The 25,371-nt window shown below is 41.9% G+C and overlaps 1 protein-coding gene across 8 annotated transcripts in view; it reads right to left on the bottom strand.

The window, feature by feature from the left end:
* Positions 1 to 24,952, bottom strand: part of TMEM87B (transmembrane protein 87B) — a 56,173-nt gene extending 31,221 nt beyond the window's left edge. For 3 of the 8 annotated variants that reach the window (XM_038561452.1, XM_038561451.1, XM_038561450.1), the window contains exons 1-9: positions 24,558 to 24,749; positions 20,748 to 20,808; positions 15,051 to 15,142; positions 12,894 to 13,031; positions 11,534 to 11,587; positions 9,602 to 9,692; positions 8,092 to 8,153; positions 7,668 to 7,851; positions 3,177 to 3,276 (exon numbers count right to left, since the gene is read on the bottom strand). In XM_038561452.1, the coding sequence (XP_038417380.1) occupies positions 3,177 to 3,276; positions 7,668 to 7,851; positions 8,092 to 8,153; positions 9,602 to 9,692; positions 11,534 to 11,587; positions 12,894 to 13,031; positions 15,051 to 15,142; positions 20,748 to 20,808; positions 24,558 to 24,716 (941 nt within the window). In that variant the 5' untranslated portion in view covers positions 24,717 to 24,749. Of the gene's footprint in view, positions 1 to 3,176; positions 3,277 to 7,667; positions 7,852 to 8,091; positions 8,154 to 9,601; positions 9,693 to 11,533; positions 11,588 to 12,893; positions 13,032 to 15,050; positions 15,143 to 20,747; positions 20,809 to 21,368; positions 21,451 to 23,226; positions 23,863 to 24,557; positions 24,750 to 24,774 lie in introns of those variants that run through there. The other 5 variants (XM_038561454.1, XM_038561449.1, XM_038561453.1 and 2 more) reach the window with 5 other exon arrangements.
* Positions 24,953 to 25,371: the final 419 nt, after the last annotated feature.

The following is a 25,371-nucleotide window of genomic DNA, read 5'->3' as shown; positions in this document are numbered from 1 at the left end:
TCATCTAAATTCTGACTCGTTATAGCCCCCTAACTAGAGTCTTCCAACAGCCAGAACTATGAGTGCTCTAAGTTTGTAACTAGAACTGTGGGGTACAAGATTCCGTATGAGGACTCTGTGGTCTGTATATTGTATTAAGGCCAAAAACAAACAAACCTACCAAAACCCCAAAAGCACATAAGAAGGAATCTCAATAAATACCCAATGGAAAAAAGGTTTTCTGGCTAAAATCTTGCTAACTACACCAATCTCAAGCTCACAAGTATATGGGTGTGGATTCAGTGCATATTTACTACATGCCTACTATGTGCTGGGGGACTGTGCAGGGGCCTTAAGCAGAAGGGCACAAGACAGGCTAAGCTCTTACTCTACGGAAGTCATATCCAAGTGGAAGAGAAGAGACAGCAAATCCTAACATATGCATCAAGTGGCACTATACAAGGGGTGAGGGTCAGAGTGAATGAAGGTGTGCACCACACTGGGCATCTTGACAGCACTAGCCTCCCTGGGAGAGGATGGTGAGCAGAGATGAGAGTGAGAAAGCAAACCATGCCTGGATCTGCGGGAATATACTTACAGGCAGAGGCCTTTACAGCACTGAGAGGAAATGTCTATTGTGTTTTAAGAAACAGCAACAGGACAGAACAGAGGGTTCAAAAGGGAGAATGGTAGGAGGTAAGGTCAGCTATCTGAAAAACCACAGAAGGGAATTAGAGTTTCACTGAGTGAGATGAACAGAAATGTAAGGAGATCAGAGTTGTGTTTAAAAAGGATCATCTTGGCTGCTGCTGTGTCTGAAAAGACTGAGAGGAGACCAGGGCAGATGCAAGAAACCAGTTAGGAGGGTACTGAAGTCATCTAGGGAGAGAAGATGGTGGTTGGACCCAGGGTGGTGGCTGTGGAAAGGAGGGGTGGGTTCACTGTGGATGATGTGTCCTGATTTTAGAGCCAAGAAACTGGATAAGCGTGCCCAGGGATGCGAGTCACTGGAATGGAGGTCTGGGGCCTGAGCCTGGGGCACTTCAGTGCTGGAGCTAAGGAAGATAAAGAGAGTCTAGCAGGGGGCACTGGGGAGGAGCAGCCAGGGGCTCTAAGACTCAAGCTGCCACAGGACCCTGGCACCAAGGCTGAACAAAGCCATGTGGTTTGGCAACAGAAGTCCAGGTGATTGACAAGAGCAGTCTCAATGGAGGATGGAGACAAAACCAGGGTATGTTCAGAAGAAAATGAGGGAAGTTGAAGTGGCAAGTACAGACAATGCATCTGAGAAATGATGCTGCACAGGAATGAAGAGAAATGAAGGAGAAACAGTGGAGATGGTTGGCTGGGATTGAGGGAGGTATGCTTTGGAAGATGACTGAACCAACAACATGCTGATGGCAGTGATGCAGGAAAGCTGATGACACCACAGGAAACAGAACCTACGGACAGGTGGGAGGTAACAGGATCCAGGACTGAGGCCAGGGGAAGGACTTTACCACGTGTCCTTCAAGAGGAGGAAAAGAGCTGTATGTGGTCCAGATATGGGGGGAATGGTACAGACTTGGTGGCAGAAATGCACTGGAATTCCCCTCTAATGGCTTCCATTTCCTCAGTGAGAAAAGAAACAAGAGTGGCTAAGACAGACGTGGGTAGGGAGTCTGAGGCTAGAGGGGAGAGTAGGGGGGATAATGGTCTTCCGCAGAGTGGGAAAGGGACCATCAATTGGCAAGAGGATATAGAAACTGCCAGGGGCCCACAGGGTACACTTGAAGTGAGATGAGCCTGCAGTATGGTCGGGTGTTCTTCTCAGACAGATTCTGTGGCTTGGGTATGAGCCTGAAGTGGACAGAAAGATGGATTTATTGAGGGAGGCTGACGAAGAGAAAGGCAGAGGGCTTCAGGTATATGCAGACTTTCAGCATCCTGCAGGATCGATTGAAGGTGGCGGTATCAAAAGGTCAGAGGCCACACCAGGGTCAAAGATGGAACTATTAGGAAAAATAAACAGGAAAGAAGGTGACAGTTGAAAAGTGGATTGCTTAACATTTACAATGATAAAGAGGGCACAGTTCAATATAATAATAAAGTCTAGAAAGTGGCAGTAAGAATCAGTAATGGAGGGGGGGACAGGTGAGAGCAGTGGAGGTGGGGAGGTGAGATCAGGTTACTCATAGGATCACACACAGAGATACTGAAATCACAAGGAATTCTGACACATGAAGCATTGAGAAAGACAGTGAAGCAAATACTTGGGAGAGTTAAGGGCTGAGGGGAGAAATCTGGAACTTGAAAGGCAATTGCAGTGAAAAGATATAGCAGGTGATCCAATCTGAAAGCTTGAGCTTCTAGAAATTAGAGAATCTTAAGAATAAAGAACAATGGTACCAAAAAAAGGGCAGGGAGGATAAAGAGGACAAGCTCTTCTATGTTCATTCTTACTAACTCTCAGGATTGAGACATAAAAGATGGGCCTGAGAGAATCTGGAAGGAGTAGGGTTCTCATAGGACGGCCAGGTTGTAGTCTGAAATCTGCTAACCTGGTGTTTAGTCCTTTCCCCCTTAAAATACTCAAATACAATTGTAAAAGCGTAACCTGGGGCACCTGGGGGGCTTAGTCAGTTGAGTGACTCTTGATCTCAGCTCAGGTCTTGATCTCGGGGTTGTGAGTTCAAGCCCCTCACTGGGGGGAACGACAAAAGAATAACTATGTGTCTAGGAAATAGAAAATGGTTTGAACTTTAAGAATCATTTAAAATTTTCCTATCCTTAAGGTGGATTACTTATTCATCTAACTATAAAAAGCTACTGGAATTCAAATTCAAGATCTTTATTTTTTTTTTAAAGATTTTATTTATGAGAGACACAGAGAGAGGCAGAGACATACGCAGAGGGAGAAGCAGGCTCCCTGCAAGAAGCCCAATGTGGGACTCAATCCCAGACCCCAGGATCACACCCTGAGCTGAAGGCAGATGCTCAACCATTAAGGCACCCAGGCATCCCTCAAGATCTTTATTTGAGGACAGGGTAAAGTGGTCAGTACATGGAAATCCCTTAAAAACACCTTCTTGCAGGTATTTTCATATAGGATTTGTGTTATAATACTGAGGAGTGTCCAGTTTCACAGAGCTCCTAATGTAGAAGGGAGGAGTCACCAGATTGGAGGCACAGTATCTTTCCAACACACCAATACTTACTTCACAATGCCATAGCCCAAGCTCACAATGATCACAAGGAGACGAGCCAATGTCCTCTTAACCGCAGATATCAACTCTGCAAATATCAGTAAACCTTGGGCTGATGGGAGGAAAGATAAGAAATCATTCTGTGTACCTCTAGAGGCTTGTCATCAAAATTCTAAATATGTACTGTGTATAACTATATTTGGACCTCAGATGAATTAACTATTTGCTTCAAAGGTCATCTAATCCAACTGATGTTTGAAAACCTCAGTAAATGGGAATTCATAACCTCCTGGAGAATTCATTCCATATTTGCTAGCTCTATTAGATACAACTTGCTTACATCAATCTAAAAGCTGTCTTCCTCAATTTCCCTCTGTTCTTGTTCTTCCCCTTGAGGCTACAAAGAACTATATACCTCATTCTCTCCTGCAAATATTTGAAAACCATAAGGTCCTCTAGAGTTTTCTTTTCTCCAGGATGCCTTCATCATTTATTTGTTTATGCTCACTGTGTGGCTCTAAGAGGAAAAGAGACACCATGTTCACTTCATGAAGATTATACTCTGGTTAAGACAAGTAGATGGACAGAACTCAGCATGGTGAGTGCTAGAAGCAACATAGTATCTCCTAGGACTGTGAAGAAGCCAACCTAATCTACATTTGAGGGAGGTGAAAGTGGATCTAGAAAAGCTGCTCAGAGGAAGTAATATCTAAGTCAGGATTTGAAGGAAGGCCTAGTAAAAATGAACTATTTTGGGGAAATAAAGAGGAAAGCAAAATTAATGGTATATGAAAAGGTATGAAGGAGGAAAAGTAAAATACACTGTAGGACGTCAAAGTTCAGTATGTCTGCAGCACAGTGTAATGAGGGATGTGAAAAAAAGAGGTGGTGAGAGGTAGGGACAATCACGTAAGGTTTTCAGACCATGTTACAAGTCTGGATTTTATGCTAAGGGCAGTGGGAAGTCAATGACAGTAAACAAGGGAGTAAAAAAGGAATTGGCAAACTACAGCCCATAGGCCAAATCTGGCCCTATATCTACCTTTGTTAATAAGGTTTTATTTGAACACAGCCACGCCCATTTGTTTACATCTTCATGTGGCTGCTTTTGTGTTACAATAGCAGAGATGACTAGTAGTAAGAGACTGGTGTATGGCTTGTAAAGCCAAAAATATTTACTATATGGCCTTTGCAAAAGAAGTTTGCTGATTTTTAGCGTAAAACTGACAGCTTTATTTTATCAAGACTGTTCTACCTAATGGTTTGGAAAGGAACTAGGCTACAGGCAAGGAAAATGCTCAGGAGGCTATTGTAGAAACCCAGGTAAGAGAGGAGAGCACAGTCCTGGCAGTGAAGATAGAGAAAACCAGAAAGACATTCAGAAGCCAGTAGTGAATCCACCTACTTATTCTTGTTTTCACTTCCAACTTATCCATAAGAAATCGTAAGAGACCTTGTCAAATGCCTTGTAGACAGATGTGGAACTAGAGGGAGAGGAAGAGGGTGGCAAGAGGATGGAGCCAAGGTCTAATGGAGGCAGGGCCATCCATTGACAGGAGCATTAGGTTTGGACAGAAGTGAGTCGAGTACAAAGGCAGAAAAGGTGAGTTCCTTTTCTGCCATACAGAGACTGAGAAGTCTGCAGGACATTCAGAAGATGTTTAGCAGATGACCAGCTACTAGGTCTGCAGCTCAGGACAGACATCCGGCCAGGAGATTAAGCTTTAGGAGGAAAACAATGGATGAGCTCCCCAAGACAGCATGCAGAGTGTGAAGAGGTATAGGATGACAAACTTTTAAGGGTGGTGTTTTCAAATTCCTCCATGAGCTGCTCTGGACTTTTTCCCTCTTGGAGGAAAGTGAATACAACCTTCCTGGTACAGTTGGACTGCAAAGTAGGACTCAACGTCTTCACTGCTCACCCTCCTATTGTAACCTAAGGTTGTAGGAGCTGGTGGGAGGCAACCACTCTATAATTGCCTATGTTGAGTTTACTCTTCATCAGCTTCAACCTTTAAATCCTTTAAAAAAAGTTTCCCACTTGTATTTTTGCAACTTGTAGTTCAACCTCAAGTTCAACGTCTTGCCTATTAAGTTTCACCTTTCCATTCAAGATATCAAAACTCTTCGCATTCCTTCAAGTACCGAGGTTAGAAAGGTCCATCTAAAATTATTCTCTATACCTCCAGTATTAACAATTCTGCCAATGTCACATCATCCACAAAATTTTAGCAGATGCTCTCTATATATGCAGAGGTCTGCAATAAATGTCAGGTGAATAGTAAGAATAAACCAGCAACAAGGTCTGAAACCTGTGAGACAGATGTCCTTCAAAACCTCCTTCTAAACCAGTGATTCTCAATCCTAGATGCACACTAGAATCACATGGGAAGCCTCTGAACAGAACCAATTCTTACAGGGCACCTGGGTGGGTCAGTGGTTGAGCATCTGCTTTTGGTTCAGGTTGTGATCCTGGGGTCCTGGGATCAAGTTCCACATTAGGTTCCCCGCAGGGAGCCTGCTTCTCCCTCTGCCTATGTCTCTGCCTCTCTCTATATCTCTCATGAAGAAATAAAAAAATCTTAAAAACAAACAAAAAACCGAACCTATTCTTAGGCCTATGCCAACCATAATCTTTGGCACTGATATTATTTTAAAGTTCTTTAGTGATGCTTATGTGCAGCCAGGAATGAGAACCATTCTCCAGACCAGGGCTGTCCAGTAGAAGTTTCTGGAATGGTGGAAATGTTCTACATCTTTGCTGTCCAATAAAGTAATCACTGGCCACATGTGACTACTGAGCTTTTGAAATGCAGGACAACTAAGGAAGTGAGCTGCCAAATTAATTCTACTTAAACAGCCAGATGTGGTTTTTAGCTACAACTGGACAACATAGCTCTATACTGACAAGACTGAGGTGGTTATGTGCATGAGCCCTTTAGACATGGTTGCACAACCACTTTTCAGTTCACATTTCTCCACCTTGTCCACAAGAAATCACAGTTGTCAAATACCTTGAAGAAGTTAGAAATACTAAGTTTAGAAGCACAAAAGAAGTCAATATGCCATGACCTATATTCTTAAGGTCCCCATGTTGGGTCCTAACAATCACCATTTCCTGTCTCCGCAATCTTTTTCTAAAAGATTCTAGGATCAGTGCTAAGCAAGAAAAAGCCTGGGTTACAGACTTCTCACTTGGGATAATCAGAAAAAGCAGCAGCCATGCCATCTTCTGGCACCTCTCTTTTTCACAGGACTCCTCAAAGACACTGGCAGCAACGTGGGGTTTCTCTTCCAATGCCTCATGTCATCTCAGACAAGAGGGCTTCAAGTCCTGAAGATGGCACGTGGCCTCTCATCCCTTCATGTATTTCATGTATCCCTTCTGCTGCTCCTCACCGATGTTTAGGCCACCCTCCATCTTCCAACAAGAAATGACCACCATTAAAAGCAAAGGAGCTGATCTGCCTTACTTGACATTCAAGAATGCTTTCCTCCCCAGCCATGAGCAGCAGTCTCTCCTTCATTATTTGGTTTAGAGCATACACATACACACGCATGCAAATATCACTAAAACCTCTTATAGAGTAATAATACCTCTCATATGTCTCCCTGGATATTTGTCCTTTCTTTCTTCTCTTGTACACATCCTTTTATTGTGGGAAATTACAAACGTTCCCCAACACAGAGATAGGGATATACTCAACTCCTATTTACCCAATACTCAACTACAATAATTATCAACATTATGCCAAATCTATATTCTAATTCTTTTTTTTCTAGAGTATTACAAAAATAACAGACATAACCATACCCTATGAAAATCTGCACAAAGATCACGTTAACAGATCACTCAGAAGCACACTTCTAAGCATTTTCAATCCTTTCCAGTTACCTCCCTTTCCAAAGCTTTGGTTATGAGATTGTACCTTTACTTCTCTACTTCTGGCCGTTTTGCATGCCACCTTCTAGAAATCTGGGGCACACATGTGAGGATGCCCAACTTCTTGCCCTCCCTGATTCACACATTTCCGTGTATAAACCATGAGGGGCTTCTGATGGCCCACATGCAGTTCTCTGTGAGAGTGAAGACACAGAGAACGCCAGAAGGTTGCAGGCACCATCCATCCTCGCACTACTGATTTTACTCCCTGGGGTCAAATGTCCCTTCTTTTCTGGAGCAGAAAGGAGAAGAAAGACTATGGGGAGAACACAGAGAAATATGTTAGAAGGATCAGCAGCACCTGATATGTGGAACTTCTGTTGTTTTAAGTCAGTCACTGGAATGGGAGTTTACTTTTCCCCAGAAGGAAAGTGAAGGAAAGCGGGGGAACAGAAAATGAGGACGATATATCCGCTAGCCTAGACTGGAGCCCCACTCTGACATTCCCTTCTTGGCTCTCATCCTCTTCATCTCTAATGCAACTATTCCCAAACCGCTGCCCTGCTCACAAATGCTTGGGACCTCCTGCACTGTACTGTACTTATAGAGTCACAGCTTACTTGATAGCCCAGTGCTGCTGATGTTTTGATATTCAGTATAAAAAACTGCTTTTTCCAGCATTCCCAGGAAAATAACAGCTGCAATCCAGAACTGAATTCTTAATATATCTTTCCAATAACAGGCAGACCACATCAGCCAGAGTACGCCATATAAAATATAAACGATACACATCACCATGTAAAACTGTAGGAAGAAGAGCAATTTTAAGTCAGTTAAGGCCTGTGATCATTTGAAAATGGACATTTCTTCTTTCAAGTATCTAATCTTTTACTTTGCTGTCACTCTGGAACCAGAAATAGTATGTCAAAGCATTAGCTACTAAAAGATACCCACCACTGAGCTCTTTAAATTGTTAAATTTTCCAATTAGGATATGAAGTTCATTTTTTTTAAAAAAAAGGAAAAAATGATGGGAGGTACTTACAATCATCAAAGGCCAATCTGATGCAGAAATATATCCATGAGGCCCAATCATAGAAAGAGAAACTGGTAAGGATGGGGATAAAGAAATTGAAGAATTAGTCTTTTCTTATATTTTTAAATGTAAGCTCATTTTCCAGAAGGTTCCAAGAACACAAATCAAGTTAACAAATGCTGTTTACCTAGCACACATAAGATATTATATAATTACCAGTCATTGGGCATGTAATCTCACCAAGATACCCTTACTTGTATACATGCTGTTGTCAAAAGTGGGCCAAATCTGATCTTATGCAGATAGCAGAGTAGTACTGGCCTTTGACTGGGTCCATGTTAAGTCACTGACCTCACTGAGGACTCTCTTCCTTAATGTAACTTGGGATAAATTACTGAATTCAAGCTCCCAGTCTGGGTTGTTGTCCGGGACAACAATAATAAACAGAGTACCAAATACAGTATAAGACTTATAGGTCTCAGTAACTGCTCCAGTTACTAACTAGTGGGGCCTTAAAACTGCCTGCTGGCATTAGGTGAAAAGACACAATACCTGGGAAGGTAGGGGGGACCCACAAGTCTAGGTAGCAGAATGGCCTCAAGGTGTCTGGCTCTCTTATTTGGCTCTCTTATCTGGCCCATTATATCATCTCTGGGAAGAGGCCCTACTTCCCACTCTTTCAGAGCAGCCACTGTCACCAGATTCCCCTGTGGGCCGCCAGTCCTGTGCCTCTTCTGAAGCAACGCCTATGTCACCTCAATACTTTCTGCCTACCCACTGGACTGGGCAACTCTCAAAGGCAAAGCTTGGCTTCACTTCTGTATCCCTAGTAGATGAATCAGAGCAGTTTGCAAATCCCTAGGCACCTCACACGCTGTTTGGCTACTATTGGTCCAGCAGACATTCACTCTGGAAAATGATAGCCAAAGCAATTCTAAGAGCTGTGAAAACATTTGTTCCCTTAAAAATTGCTTATTGTTAGCCCACTCTTGTACTGGGCACTAGGAACTATATAGCTTAATGAGACACAGAGGGCCTACCTTGGGGGTCATGGGGTGGGCAGGTTGCTCACAAACCCATAGAAGCCACAGTTGCCAGATAGGCTACTTCTACTCCCAAGCTACAGATGCTTTAAAATAAAAATTTTAAACCCCTGATAATGGCCATTTTCATGAGACAGAATGTAATCTACTGCAAATACAATTAAAATGTTATCTACCTACTTCTATATTAGAAAATTTTTTTTAATCTGAAAGGATAAAGAATTTTATATCTTGCTATAGTTTGAAATTTTAAAAATTTATCTTAATTTTAAATTTCCAATCTATTAAAAAACAAATTACAGTTAAGATAAGCATAAAGTTTTAAGTCCCCCCCAGATACACAGATCACTTATTTTTGAGTAACAGAAATTCATTTTTGAATGAGGTATTTTAATAGAAATGTAGATTTGGATCAATGACAAAAATATAGAACACAGTAAAAGCAGACAACAAACATGCATGCAGTTAAATTATACCATTCAAATTCCATCTTGCATCTGTTTTTTCTGTTTTAATAGAAACGATAAAGATGTGAAACCCATCTCTCTGTGTTCTGGCTACAACATCCTGAAACAGGAAAAAAAATTTTTTTAATTTTAAATTTTAAAAACTGCTATATAAGCTATAGTTAAACAATTGTTCACCACATTTTAAAACAACTTTTAGGGCACGCCTGGGTAGCTCAGCGGTTGGGGGACTGCCTTCGGCTCAGGGCATGATCCAGTCAGAGGACTGAGTCCTGCCTTGGGCTCCCTGCGAGGAGCCTGGTTCTCTCTGTGCCAATATCTCTGCCTCTCTCTGTGTCTCTCATGAATAAATAAATAAAATCTTTAATAAAAAGAATAAAACAACTCTTAGCAACTAAATTGAGTTACTTTCCACTGTTTTAAAACAATGAAAAGGAATGGTAAGCAATGGAAGGATAGTAGACAATAGGATTTCTCCCATTCTTTTTTCTCCATGAGGACGTCCTCTCAGACCCAAAACAACAGAGGAGGAAAAAAGCTTTTTCTACTGTTCAATTTTTCCTCTTTCAATATTTTTAAAGAATCTCCCGGGATCCCTGAGTGGCACAGTGGTTTGGCGCCTGCCTTTGGCCCAGGGCGCGATCCTGGAGACCCGGGATCGAATCCCACATCGGGCTCCCGGCGCATGGAGCCTGCTTCTCCCTCTGCCTGTGTCTCTGCCTCTCTCTCTCTGTGACTATCATAAATAAATAAAAATTTTAAAAAAAGATTAAAAAAAATGTGGCAAGACAGATTTTGAAAAAAAAAAAAAAAAAAAAAGAATCTCCCTTAAATGTGACCATTCTATGTTTTACTCAATATCACCATTCAAATATTTCTAATATTACTCTTCCCATATTTTAAACTAATTATCAAGCATTCAGTTGTTAAATGTGGGTATTTTAAAAAATTGAACTGGGGTAGTAAGAAGTCAGATAATATTGTTAGAAAGATTGTACAGTTTCAGGACATAGGTTCAATTACTTAAACTCCTTAAGATCTATGTTACTAGCCATCCCGCTGGGAAATGAAATTGCCCACTGTAAATGCCTATGAATGCTGCAATGTTCCACATAACTGCATTAAACTTTTCACCTTCATCCTTCCAGAATATTTCCTATTCCTTCTCTTTCATTTCCTACTCCTCTACCTGCAATAGAGTCCGTGCAGAGCAAAGAGTTTGTCCTGTGCAGAGTGGAATGCCTTCCTACTATGAAACTACTCTTTAAGATCATTGGAAAACTTAAGGAATGTGAAGAGTCACAGCAAAAAAGCAAACATTAAGCCCTCCTAAACCTGCCTTCAGTCCGTACACACAACCGCTTCAACCCTCTCCACCTCTTCATCTTCTGACTTTTAGGAATTCCTCCAAATACCACCCTCCCCCGGTGCTACATTCATGGTTTCTATTTCTTTACATCCTTTTTTTTTTTTAAGATTTTATTTATTTATTCATGAGAGACACACAGAGAGAGGCAGACATAGGCAGAGAGAGAAGCAGGCTCCATACAGGGAGCCCAATGTGGGACTCGATTCTGGGACTCCGGGATCATGCCCTGGGCCGAAGGCGCTCAACCACTGGGCCACCCAGGCGTCCCTCTTTACATCCTTAATGATGATCCAGACCAGCCCATTGCTGTGCTAGGCATTTGAAAGAAAGGCTGCATAGAAGCTAACCTTAAATTACAACCTCAAAGGAATTTTTAAACAAAGTCAGAAATAAGTATACACAAAATTCATATAGACACACATAAAAAAAAATACTATTTGAAATAATGCTTTTTTTCTTCCCTGCTTCTAATCACACTACTGTATACTGCTCTCCAAGTATCTATCACAAATTCTTTTCAGACTTACTGGAACTTGTATACATTTGATTCAAAGACAAATAAAATGACTTACCGTTGATCTTTCCTGGTTCGAAACATTTTTGGTATTTGTAACTGGTTCTTTATTCTGGAAAAAAAAAATACAATAATCCCATTTTATATTGCTGCATTTCTATGGGGAAACTGTTTTAACAATTAAGAAAAAAGTTCTTTTTTTTTTTTTTTTTTTTTTTTTTTTTTTTTAATTTTTATTTATTTATGATAGTTACAGAGAGAGAGAGAGGCAGAGACACAGGCAGAGGGAGAAACAGGCTCCATGCACCGGGAGCCCGACGTGGGATTCGATCCCGGGTCTCCAGGATCGCGCCCTGGGCCAAAGGCAGGCGCCAAACCGCTGCGCCACCCAGGGATCCCCAAGAAAAAAGTTCTTATGAAAAAGGTAAAGAACCAGAGAACCCACCTCTTTGTAGCCCAAACAAAATCCTGGTTTTGAAAAATTACTTTTTAAATCAGGATAGTAGTTACCTTTGATGGTGAAGGTATTAGGAACTAAAAGGAGGGTCTAGGTGCTAAAATATTCTGTACTTGATCTGTGTCTAAATTGACATGTTCAGGTTCTAAAAATCATCAAGCCATACACTTGCTATGCACACTTTATGTTTATTATACTTCAATACAAATTTTTTAAGTCCTTTTATTTTTACTGAAGACATATTTTCATTTCAGAATCTACAAACAAAAACATAAGTTACAATGACCTGTAGCCTCACAACCCATTGCTATTAACATTTCAGAAATCAAATCTTCCAAGCCAGGAGGGAGTAAGTGCATAAGGGAGGAGAGAGTGTTTAAGTAGGTTAGATGCTTAAGCTGGCAGACCTTTAGTACTGGAAACCTTGACTAGCTGTTCTGATGAAATGATGGGGGGCAAAGGTCTCACTGGAGTAGATAGAAGAGAGAATAACAGAGGAACTGACAGCAGACCAAGAAGGATAATGAAAAGTTCTTTTTCAAGGGTGTTGCTATAAAGGGTACAATAAAATAAACCATGGTGCTAGGATCTTCCTTGTTAGGTACTACCACACCTAAACTAACACCTAAATTAAACTCCTAAAATTAACAAATTAAGTATTTTCTCTATCAAAATGTTGATAAAATAGAAGTTAATACTTGTATTCACTGGGAGTAAAGTTTTTTTTTTTTTAAAGATTTATTTATTTATTCATGATAGACATAGAGAGAGAGAGAGAGAGAAGCAGAGACACAGGCAGAGGGAGAAGCAGGCTCCATGCCGGGAGCCCGACGCGGGACTCGATCCTGGGACTCCAGGATCACGCCCTGGGCCAAAGGCAGGCGCTAAACCGCTGAGCCACCCAGGGATCCCACTGGGAGTAAAGTTAATTCCTTTTTTACATGGCAAGACAGATACTCACATTCAGCGATGGAAACACCTGTAAGTCACTGTTGCAGTCTAAGTTTTCATATTTTGTTGTCCAACATTCAATATTCTTGAAATAATGGCCGCATAAGTCTTCATCAACACTAAGATCATGTTTTTGTGATAGCTCCTCCTACCCAAGGTAAAATTCTATGTTATAATTTATTTACACATTTCTTATTCAAGAAGATCAGTAAAACTTAGAACCTAAATAATATCAAAGATTTATTCAGTTTGGAGGGAAAACATGCAGAAAAAAATACTGAAAAGAAAAATGTTTTGGATATAATTTTAAGTATAACGAGGTAATAAAACAAATGTTAAGCCATTCCAAGGTGCTCAGATACAGTAACACATAATACAAGGATAGTCTTACAGGACAGGACGAAAAGTGACTAAGGTGTTACTACAGGAATTGGTTCACTGAGAAATAAAGAAATACTCTGTCCTGAGGCTACTTTCATTTTATCCCACGTATAAAAGATTTTACAGAGAAACAAAAGCAGCATTAACTACAAAGAAAGTTAAACCAAGGATGGATGAATAAAAGCAGGCTCTCAATGGCCTGGCTTCTAGCCATCAAGAAAAGGTTGAGTTGGCTTCTACTGGCCAAATAGTAGACAATGTGAACAAAATAAGTAAAAAATACTAATTGATTATAACCCATGCAACAAAGCAAAAACCAGTAAGTCCATGCTAATGATTGCTCAGTTGACTGATTGACAGGTAAGATAAGAGGAAAAGAAAGAGCTCATCCTGATGGCAAAATGTTAACAAAGCAGAAGAAAAAAATGGAATTAGAAAATCATCATTTAGCAATCATCAAAGCAATAGGTGATTCATCAGGCAAGAATCAAAGGATATTAAAACAAGGACTGATGAAAAATCAGGATATTCATATACAAATATGAAAATATCTCTTCACAAATTATTGTTAACAACAAGGAGAAAAGCAGCAACTTTATAGTTACTTTATAGTGGAGAAACCTGGTAGAAACTTCCTTAACTAATTGATCTTAAAGTTAACACTTTATGTCCCCAAAATAGGACAAACCAGAACTCTTCGGTATGCCTGCCAAAAGCATAACCTGAATCTGAGCACGAGGAAGTATTAGAAATACTGGAAACTGATTGGTATTTTATAATAAATGGCTTGTACACTTCAAATATGTCAATGTCAGGAAAGACCAAAAACAAAACAAAACAAAAGCTGCAGAAATGCAGTGTGATCTTGGACTGGATCTTGTACCAGGAAAAGAACAACAATAAAAACAAACTGCTAAAAAGGATGTTTTGGGGACACTGGCCAAACTTTAATAAGATCTGTTTATTAGTTAATAGTTTTGTATCATTGTTAAAATTTCTAAATTTTATCACTGTACTGTGTAATCTAAGTATCTTTGCTCTTAGGAAATACACACTAAAGTATTTAGTGTGAAGGGGTAAAATATTTGGGGATAGAGTCACAAAAGCAGTATTTGAGGAAAATGGCACCTTTCATCCCAAATGGAAAGAAAATGCAGATAAAGGTATGGAAACCCACGTGTCATTCAAGCTAGGAGCCCACAGGAAATGGCCGGGAGCAACCATGTGGAGAATGGTCAAGTGAAGCACCTTTCCAAGGAACGTGTGAGCCCAATGGACATGCCAGGGGTAGGAGAAAGCCTACCCTGGCCTCTTTCCTCATCTCACATGCTCCCCCTCCTTTCCCTGGGGGCCTCCTTTCCTTTCACCTCTAGGAATCTGCTTCTACTCACTAAAGCTGCTTGGCCTCCCTAAAGTCTAGATACCCTATAACCAACTTTTGACTGAAGTAAACCCTTTACATTTCTTCCTTAAACTATGTTGATTTTTGTTTGTATGTGACCTACAACCCCTTTATTGATTCATATACGTCTGATTTAAATATTTACTAATATTTTTCGTAAGATGAAAGAAAACTAAAAGATGTTTCCTTTTCAGAAAGCATATACTTTGACATAGTAAAAGCATTTCTTGCCTAGGTCCCAAATTAATCTGTTTTAAAACTTTTTAAACTTTTAAAACTACAATCTATATTTCTGGCCTCCTCACTTGATGAGCTAATAAATCTTTATACTCATAATTTTTCCTTCAAAGCTTTATATACATTAAAAATTTGCATTTTACTTACCTCCAGCTTAGAATATTCATTTTGACAGGTATGATACTTCAAATGCCACTCTATGGTAAACTTCACAGGCCCAGAACAACTGAACGACTTAACTGTTTAGATAAAGAAAGTCTCATTTATTTTTTTATTTTTTAAATTTTTAAAAAAGATTTTATTTATTTATTCATAACAGACAGAGAGAGGCAGAGACACAGGCAGAGGGAGAGAAGCAGGCTCCATGCAGGAAGCCCGACCGATGCAGGACTCAATCCCAGGTCTCCAGGATCACACCTCGGGCCGAAGGCAGCGCCAAACTGCTGGGCCCCCGGGGCTGCCCAGAAAGTCTCATTTTATAGTAATCACATATATATACTCCAATATAAGCTTAAGGTTTCGAGAATGCAATTTAAAATAGGCTACTTTAATGAAACATTGAGTAGATTATCTAATTTCTCCCAAAACTCACTGCAAAATGAGGTAAATTCATTATTATAGTTAACTAAAAGTTGCTTAATACACTCATTTAATTTCTATGTTAAACCTAGAGTTAAAATCAACTGAATAACCGAATATGCTGCCACTGCTTACTGTAAAGTCACTCTACACTGTTCTCTTCACTGACTTATTCATTCAAAAAGTACTGAGTGAGCATTTCTTATGTGTCAGAGACATAATGATAAACTAAAACAATCCCTGTCCTTGATATAAGAAGTACTGGGGAGGAGAGGGTTAATAATTAAATAGGCACCTTTGCTAGAATAAAGGCCTGAGAACAGGGGGTCAAGGGAGCCTTGGGCAGGGCACCTAACATGGTCCAGGAGACCATGAGGAAGGGTACCAACAGGCTTACTGGAGAAGGAGACTAACATGAAGAGCAGAATTTGCTAGGTGAAGAGGACAGTGGAGCAGTATATGCAAATGTGCATGCCAAGTTAAGTGAAAGCAGGCATGCGTATGAGCACCTGAAAATGGTCTGCTATGGTCAGAACAAACATTTGGGGAAAGGAGAAGAGCTGAAGCTGGAGAAGAGCCCTGAGGAAAAGTCACAGAGCGTAATATACTCAGCTAAGGAGTTTTCCTTTATTTTGAATATTACAAAACACTGCCATATATTTCAGGTAGGAGGGTAACATGATCAGACAGACTGAAAAGGATTAAGTTTAGAATTAGAAAAAGCTCTTTTGGGAGTGTCATCACAACATGGCGGCTGGCTTCCCCCAGAGTAGGTCATCAGAGAGAGAGAGAGAAAGACAGCGAGCAAGCATGCACAGAGAAGAAGCCACAGTATCTTTTACGTTCCAGTTTTGGAAGTGATATGCCATTAGTTCTGCTATATTCTCTTGGTCAGACCAACCTTGATATAATATGGTAGGGGACTATATAAAGTCATGAAGACCAGGAGGCAGGGATCACTGTGAGCCATCTCAAAGACTGGTAACCAGAGGGAATCCAAACTGAGCACTGAGACTGAAGTTCAAGAGTTTAAGACTGGTAGACTTTCTGGGGCAGAATACCCAAGAGTTGGGAGCTACACAGAGAAAAAGTTAACAAAATCTGGACAGGGATGCCATTGAGCCTGCCCTGCATAGCAGACAGTGCCTGCATATAAAGAAGCCCAATGATTCTCAGAGTTCACATAGGGCTGGGAACTAGTTGAGTTTCAGCTAGACAAAATGGAAATGCCTCATTAAATATACCGTGCATTCAGGAGAAATGTAGCAGGGTCAGACCTTAAAAGTGGTGCTAAGTTAGCCCTCAGTAAAGGCTACTCCAGATCCTCCCTAAAATAAATTAAACATAAAATTGGAAAGGATCAAACTGACCTAAAAGAAACTTAACTATCTGCCAGAACAAAGTTAAAGGAATACAACATTTGAGCACTTAAGAATGTACGTAACATTCATGATATTCATCATCCAAACAAAAACACTAGCTATTAAAAGCAGAAAAAACTGAGTCATAATCATGATAGATTAGTCATTATGAAGAGGTAGAAATGACAAAGATGATTAGCAGAGAATATTAAAACAGCTGCTATAAATATTTTCCATATGCTCAAAGATGTAAAGGAAAAAATGAAAATACTGAGGGAAAGAAGAGATTTTAAAAAAGGAACCAAACTTCTAGAGATTAAAAAAATACAATATCCAAGTAAAAACTTTGAGTAGATTATCTAATTTCTCCCAAAACTCACTGCAAAATGAGGTAAATTCATTATTATAGTTAACTAAAAGTTGCTTAATACACTCATTTAATTTCTATGTTACTGTATGAGATTAATAGCAGATTAAATACTGGAAAAGATCACTGAACTTGAAGACAAAGCAATAGAAAGATCCAAAACGTAGCGCAAAAAGAGACTGGAAAAATTTAACAAAGTCTCAGTGACCTGTGAGACAATTATCAAGCAGTCTAATATAGGTGCAAATGGAGTCCCAGAAAGGCAGGACAGAGCTGGTAACAGTGTCTAAATCCATGATTGGGACACCTGGGTGGCTCATCAGTTAGCGCCTGCCTGTGGCTCAGGGTGTGATCCTGGGGTCCTGGGATCGAGTCTCACAGTGGGCTCTCTGTGAGGAGCCTGCTTCTCCCTCTGCCTGTGTCTCTGCCTCTCTCCATGTGTCTCTTATGAATAAGTAAATAAAATAAAATCTTTAAAAAAAATCCATGATCAATGTAAGAGATGAGATTTCTTTCAGTGTAGATATACAGTTGTTCATTTATTGAAAAGATCAGGATCACTTATTGAAAAGACTATCTTCTCTCTAAAGAATTACTTTGGCACCTTTATTGATAATCAATTGACCTTATTATGTAGGTGTCTTTCTGGGCTCTCTGATTTGTCTCATTATTCTGTATGTCTACTCTTATATGGTACCACAGTTAGGATTATTGTACCTTTATGTAAGTTTTAAAATCAGATAGTAAAAGTCTTTCAACTTCGTTCTTTTTAAAAATTGCTTTGTGTATTCTAGGTTCTTTGTATTTGCTATAAATTTTAGAAATAGCCAATTTCTACATTAAAGTCAGCTTGGATTTTGATTGAAGTTAATTGAATTTATAGACCAATCTGGGGAAAACTGACAGTATAGTGTTAGTTACAGATTTAAAAAAAAAAAAATATATATATATATATTATTTATTTATTCATGCAAGACACACAGAGAGAGGCAGAGACCTAGGCAGATGGAGAAGCAGGTTCTCTGCAGGGAGCCTGATGCAGGTGTCAATCCCAGGACACCAGGATCATGACCTGAGCCAAAGGCAGACATTCAACCACTTGAGCCACTCAGGTGCCCCAGTTATAGATTTTTCATAGATGCCTTTACCAACTTTTTTTTTAAAAGATTTTATTTATTCATGAGAGACACAGAGAGAGAGAGAGAGAGAGGCAGAGACAGAAGTAGGCTCCATACAGGGAGCCCAATGTGGGACTCAATTCTGGGACTCCAGGATCATGCCCTGGGCCAAAGGCAGGCACTCAAACATTAAGCCACCCAGGCATCCTGATGCCTTTACCAACTTGAGGAAGTCTCCTTCTATTTCTAGTTTTCTAAGAGTTTTTCTCAGGAATAGGTGCTGAGTTTTTTCAAATGCTCAAATGCTTTTGTCATATCAAGATGATTATATAGTATATTTCTTTTATTCTGTTTATACAGTGAATTACATTGAGAAATCTTCAGCAGTGACTCCACAAGACTACATCCTGAATGGGGTAGCAAAAGAGGGGTCACTGAAGGGAAAGCCAGATAGATGCCTGATCCACCAAAGAGCATGGACACATATCCAAGGGGCTAATTATTAGCTTTGCAGGCACTGAAATCTGGTTCTGTGAAAACAGAGACTCAGTCTCACTCCTTCACCACACCATCAATGTAGACATATAATCTAGAATGCCCACTTATTTAAAATGAATAGTAATTGAAAAGTGGTTGTGTATTGATTGATTAACTCTCTCCCTTCAGCATGCTTTCCCGAATACGCAAAGGTGATAAAGATTGCTTGATGAGCATGGCACCAGAATGAGGTGGCTCAGATGGATGCTGCCTCTATACCTGGCAGTGATACGTCATATCTACAGTCATAGTTCAAGATTTCTCTCCCATCGGTGCTGCTAGACATTTGCTTTACCCTGACTAAACCTTCATATTTTTTTATGCTTTTGCTCCTAACTCCCAGCTCTTCTGCTGCCTCATTCTTTCTTCAGATGTTAATACCATTGTCTTTTTTTTTTTTTTTTTAAGATTTTATTTATTTGAGAGAGAAGGCAAGTGAGACACAGCACAAACCAGGGGAACTGGCAGAGGGAGAGGGAGAAGCAGGTTCCCCACTGAGCAGGGAGCCCAACTCGCAGCTCAATCCCAGGACCCAGAAATCATGACCCAAGCGAAAAGCAGACACTTAATTGACTGAGCCACCCAGGTGCACCACTGTCTTGAGTGTGGTCTACTCTTAGCTGATTGCAAACACTACATATTGATTTTTTAAATCAAATTATGTGTTTCACGGTCCATATCATTTTCCCCCATGTAACTTTCTTGCTGCACCTCCTAGATCTTACTTGTCTAGACAATGAGATTTGAATTCATTAAAGCAAATAGATGCCAAATTTTTTTCCTTGCCTACTTTGGACTTTAATTTCCTCTTGCCAAGTTATCACCACTGATGATCTGATATAAATGAGCTGCTTTGAACCACCTCTGCTATCTAGCTGATGGCTGGCCAATTCCCTCAGCAAATACCCACATATGACAGAATCACCCAACAAATTATTTGAATGTGGTGTAATAGAGAAAAGGGGCATCGCTTTGGATCCCCAGGAAGCCAATTTGTTCTATGCAACAAAAAACTACTCCTTATCCCAAAACTAACCCTTGCAATCAATTTACCTAGTCAAGTTATTGGATACACTAAGAGGAGTTAGACCACAGTAAATGTGATTTGCTATAAACCCATTAAAAATATTGAAAACCTCAAGATGTAGGACTCAGTAGTTCTTACACATCAGTATTTACAGAGAAAACATAGTCCCTAACAAATATGTTCACTTTCATAAGCACTAAAATCCTAATTAAAATGCTAGTGCCTAGTAATTTTTATTGTATTCTATGATCATGGGTATATTTATAAAAGTTTCAAGGGCATAAGGACTTTACCACAATCATGACATTTCATATATAAAAGGAATATATTTAAGCTGGGGTTCAGAGTCAAATTTCACAGAAGTCAGAAGTCAAACACTTTTTTTTTTTTTTGCTGAAGCCTACTTTATTATACTTTATAATTTTTAAAGAATGATTCATATTACATTTTTTGAGACAAAATCAGAAAAATCTATTCTTGAAAATAACCAAGACTTGACTGAAACAAAAGAAATCCTGAAAATGTTAGAACCACTTAAAAACAAAATATTTGTCTAGTTTAAAATGTTATATTAATATATCAGTTTAGGGGATCCCTGGGTGGCACAGCGGTTTGGCGCCTGCCTTTGGCCCAGGGCGCGATCCTGGAGACCCAGGATCGAATCCCACATCGGGCTCCCGGTGCATGGAGCCTGCTTCTCCCTCTGCCTGTGTCTCTGCCTCTCTCTCTCTCTCTCTCTCTCTGTGACTATCATAAATAAATAAAAATTAAAAAAAAAAAATATATCAGTTTATGTTATATAGCATTACTCATTTATAATATAGTTATATTAGTATATTAGTTTATTGTACTTACCAGAAAACTTGATTTCAGTAGAGTTAAACATAGTTTTTCTAAATATCAAAGGTCCTGATTTCTAAAAGGAAGCACAAGGAAATATATAAAGATCTAACTTAAAAATTTTTTTTCTATTTAGAGTATAGTTTTACCTTGAAAATATGTAGTTCTAACCCTTGCACTCCTGTGACCAGAGTGATTTTTTTTTTATTTTTATTTTTTTTTAATGTAAACCCGGTCATATCACCCACTTGCTCAAAATCTTGTCCCACATATCTACTCTCTAAGAGGCTTCTGAATGCCTTTGCTTCTAGTGTCTCAGCCGGGGATCAGCAACACAGGACGTGCTGCTGCCACGTACCATTTTTCGTTATTGCTGCTCAGCCAGGGGACCTGTCTCTCTCAGTATTTTTAATAAAACAACCATCACTGTCCCTAAATTGTTATGGTTCTTCATTATGTACTTTTGACAGACCAATTCTTACTGCTGGTCACAGGCCTCTGGATGATCAAGCCCTGCCCACCTCTCAGCATCTTTCTCTCGGTGCTTTAAAAGCAGAAAACGCCTTCCAGCTCTCAGGACTTCAGTAGTCAACATGCAAACTTACTTAAAAACCCTTCCCTGTCCTCTTCCTTCACCTTGTTAATGACTGCTTAACGCTTCTCAGCCCAGCTCAAGAGCCTCAGGAAGTCTTCTGCCAGGTGACATACCAGACCAGGCCCTCCTTTACATGGTCTCTAGGTCCCATCTTTCACAACCCTTGCCACAATTAAAATGAAATAATCTATTACTTAATTATTTAATGTCTGCCTTCACCAAGAATAAAAATGCTGTGAGAAGGGATTGTGTTCAATAAATGAGTGGTTAAGAATGAAAAGCACAGAGTACAGGCAACTCTTATTTGATTGATAACCTCCCACCCTAACACAGTTCCAACAATAACAACAAATTTCCCAGCCAAGACCCCCCCCACCTCTGAGCCCCAGATCCACATACCCAACTACCTCAAGGTCAGGTCCACTAGGATGTCCACCAAACATTCCACACTAACCTGTCCTAAAGCAGACACACTCCTCTCTGCTCCTTCCCAACTCTTTCCATACTATACATGTTGGCTGGGGGTGATGCCATCTTTAGTCACGCCAGCCTTGGCATCATTCAATCTCTGAGCTCCATTGCCCAATCCCCAAGGCACACCCACTTTATCTCACAAACATTTCCCAAATTTAGTTCTTCCTCTCCATCCCTGTCACCACTGCTCCAATTCTGGCTCTCAACATTTTCTGCCCCCTGCTCTGCAGTAACTTAATTGGTAATTCTGCCACTAGATCTGAGCCTATAACTCATCCTGAGTTCATAGCCACAGTGATTGGTACTTACGTCTAAAATCCTTCAATGGCTCTCCCTCATTCATACCCAGAATTAGTTATCAGTGGCCTAAGCCAACCTATAAAATGAGGTTTGTTTGGCCCACATGGGAACTTTAAAAAAATTTTTGAATTAGTTGACATGATAAAAATATGGATTCTGGCTTTCACTTTTTTTAAAAAAAAAAAGGGAGATTCAGCAATTCTGTGTCTACATTGCCATATAAGATCCACTAGCCGGGGGGGGGGGCAGGTGGCTCAGCAGTTTAGCGCCGCCTTCAGTCCAGGGTGTGATCCTGGAGACCAGGGATGGAGTCCCATGTCCGGCTCCCTGCATGGAGCTTGCTTCTCCCTCTGCTTGTGTCTCTGCCCCTCTCTCTCTCTCTCTGTGTCTCTCATGAATAAATAAATAAAATCTTAAAAAAAAAAAAAAAAAAGATCCACTAGCTGGAACCAAATGGCAGCCACCTCTTCTGAAGGAGCACATAATCTATAGGCCATGGCTCTCTAGCACCTCCTGACTCTAGTTCATTTCACTCACTGATACCAACGGCCTCAGACCCTGTAGGTCCTGGAATTTAGACCCCCAGCCACAGGTTCAGGGACAAGCTGTGGGAGGCTTACGGTAGCCTAAGTCCCCTCTAAGACTCCTACCAGAACCTCACTGAGCAGAAACATTAAGAATTTCCTGCTTTGCTGCTTCTCTAGTCCCTCCTTCTTCATCCAGGTAACATCTACTCATCTTTCAAGACCCAACCAGACATCAACTCTAGAAAGCAGAGTTAGGTGACCCTCTTAGTGCTCCACTAACATCCCAAGAATGCTGCCATGTATTCAACTACTATTCATGAATCTGTTGTCCCTATTATATAAGCTTCTTGAGAGAAGAGGCTGTTGTCTTAATTCATCTTTGCAACAGGAATGGCCAATCTAGCACATTATGTGCAGTAGGTACTCAAACTGTTTGTTGATCTTTATAATCAAAAGAAGCATTTCTTGATACATCTGTAGTACAAATAAATGAAAACCTCCTTCTCCTTTCTTATTCTTAAGGACAAATTCTAACAGCTTGAAATGAGGGGAGAGATCAGTGTATTCTCTGCAAAAAAAGGGCTTTATGGCTACTGACCTGAAAGTGGGACCCAAGGAAAAATTTACCTTCCTTATACAGGAAGCAGTTATTCTTTCTCCAGGGCCTCTGGCGTTTCATCATCCAAAGTATACTTGGCAAAGATCCTTACAGATATGGTCAAGTAGTTTAACAATCCGTACAGAGCTCATTCACTTCTAATATTGTTTACTCTTAGTTTATGATACTGACATTCACTAAAGCAGCAGCATGAAACCACAAGTGTGGTTCTCAGAAATTCAATAATAGAGAAGTGCATGCTATATCACTGATGCATAGAATGGGACACCAAAACCCAGAAGAATCCTAGAAGAAATGGTAGCGCTGGGTCTTAAAAATTCAGAATGAGACCTTATCTTCCTTCCTGTATAGCTTCTACGTTGTAGGAAGTTATCTGCAGCCTCCGGTACTAAATTTTTCTCCTTAAGTCAAAATATAAGTTTTGCTCTTAGAACTCAAACGTCATTTTAATGCATGTGGAAAATATTCATCTCAAAACACAGCTGGATGAATAATCTGACTAGAAAAGCAGGAGATAAGGCCTCTTCCCGATTTCCCGTTCCTCTTTAACAAGACTTTCCAAAATTCAACTCCGGCATCGCTCCTACATCATCTCCTGTAACTATCGGATGCCAAGTTCTCAAATGGCTTGTCCTAGGAGGGAAGTTTACACACCGTCGTGCCTCCAAGACTAGCCTCTCAAACACTCCTTAATCACGTGTCCCACCTCATCTCCACACACACATTCCCGCAACTGTGACAGGAGCCCTAGAGAAATTCAGGAACCCCAGAAGAGCGAACGAGGGGTGGGGGTGGCAGATTTCCTCCCCATTTAAAGGAAAAAGAAAAAAAAAAAAGTGGCATATGCGCTTTAGGTGTATGCTGAGAGCGAAGCCTGGCAAAGTCCTTTCTGTGGCCTCACGGGTGTGGCCCTGCGGCTGCACCCGAAACCCCAGGTAAGGTCAAACGGCCCAGACGCCGGCCCGACCGAGCGCCAAGGGATCGAGCCAGGGGGCGTCAGGGCGCCGCGACGGGCCAGCACTTGGGGAAAGGCGATTCTGGAATTTAGAACGGTACCGGCGCTCGGGAGGGAGAGCCGTCCCCGCGCACGAGCCTGTGAGGGCGAGCCTTCCCGCCGCCCAGGTCGGGCCGGAGGGGGGCTCTCCTCGTCGCTGGCGGACGAGAGGCTCAGCGAGCGTGTCAGGTGCCCCGGCCGGGCCCGGCAAAGACCAGATGAACAAGTCCGGGGCCAGGCCCGGGGTCCGAGCGAGCTCCGCGCGGACCCTGAGGGCCCGAGACGCGCCACGCCTCGGTCTCCACACTCCACTTACGTCGTCGACCGTCGCTGCCCAGAGCCCGAGCTCCGGGACGGCGCTCACAACCGCCGGGGCCCAGCACGAGAGGCAGAGGGCGACGTGAAGCAGCGGAGCCGCGGCAGGAAGGCGGCGGCCGGACACCAGCCGGGCCCCGATGCGGCAGGCGGCGGCCATCTTGACGCGGAAGCCGCACCTGGCGCTCCAAGGCGCCCGCCACGCCCCGCGTCCGCACCTGGTGCAGCTCCGCCTCCGGGAGGCGGGTTCGCGTCGGTGACGGGGCTCACGCTGGGAGGTGGACTGGAGGTTTCGGCTTGGGCGAGGAGGTGCGGCTCGGGCCCCACAAGCGGGGTTCAGGCCCGGGCCCCGGCGTGGAGCTAAAGAAGCCAGAGCGCGGCTCGGAGGGGTGGGCGGGTCAGAGCGTAGAGGCGGGCCTCGGGGCTGGGCCGGAGCGGGAGGGAGGGGCGGGGCCAGATTGGGGGCGGGACCGGGGAGAGGCGGGCTCGGGGCGGGGCCTCCGGAGTGGAAGGGGCGGGGCCAGATTGGGGGCGGGGCCGGGGAGAGGCGGGCCTCGGGGCTAGGCCGGAGCGGGAGGGAGGGGCGGGGCCAGATTGGGGGCGGGGCCGGGGGAGAGGCGGGCCTCGGGGCTAGGCCGGAGCGGGAGGGAGGGGCGGGGCCAGATTGGGGGCGGGGCCGGGGGAGAGGCGGGCTCGGGGCGGGGCCTCCGGAGTGGGAGGGGCGGGCCGGGAGGCGGGGCCAGCCTGAGGCGGAAAACTCAGGTCCAGATTGCTCAGTGTCCTGTGGTTCGATGCTTAGAGGAGAGTATGGGATG

The sequence above is a fragment of the Canis lupus genome, chromosome 17, assembly GCF_011100685.1.
Source record: "Canis lupus familiaris isolate Mischka breed German Shepherd chromosome 17, alternate assembly UU_Cfam_GSD_1.0, whole genome shotgun sequence".
Taxonomy (NCBI): Eukaryota; Metazoa; Chordata; class Mammalia; order Carnivora; family Canidae; genus Canis; species Canis lupus.
Note: the sequence above shows the minus strand (reverse complement) of the source record. Positions and strands in the feature narration are given on the sequence as shown.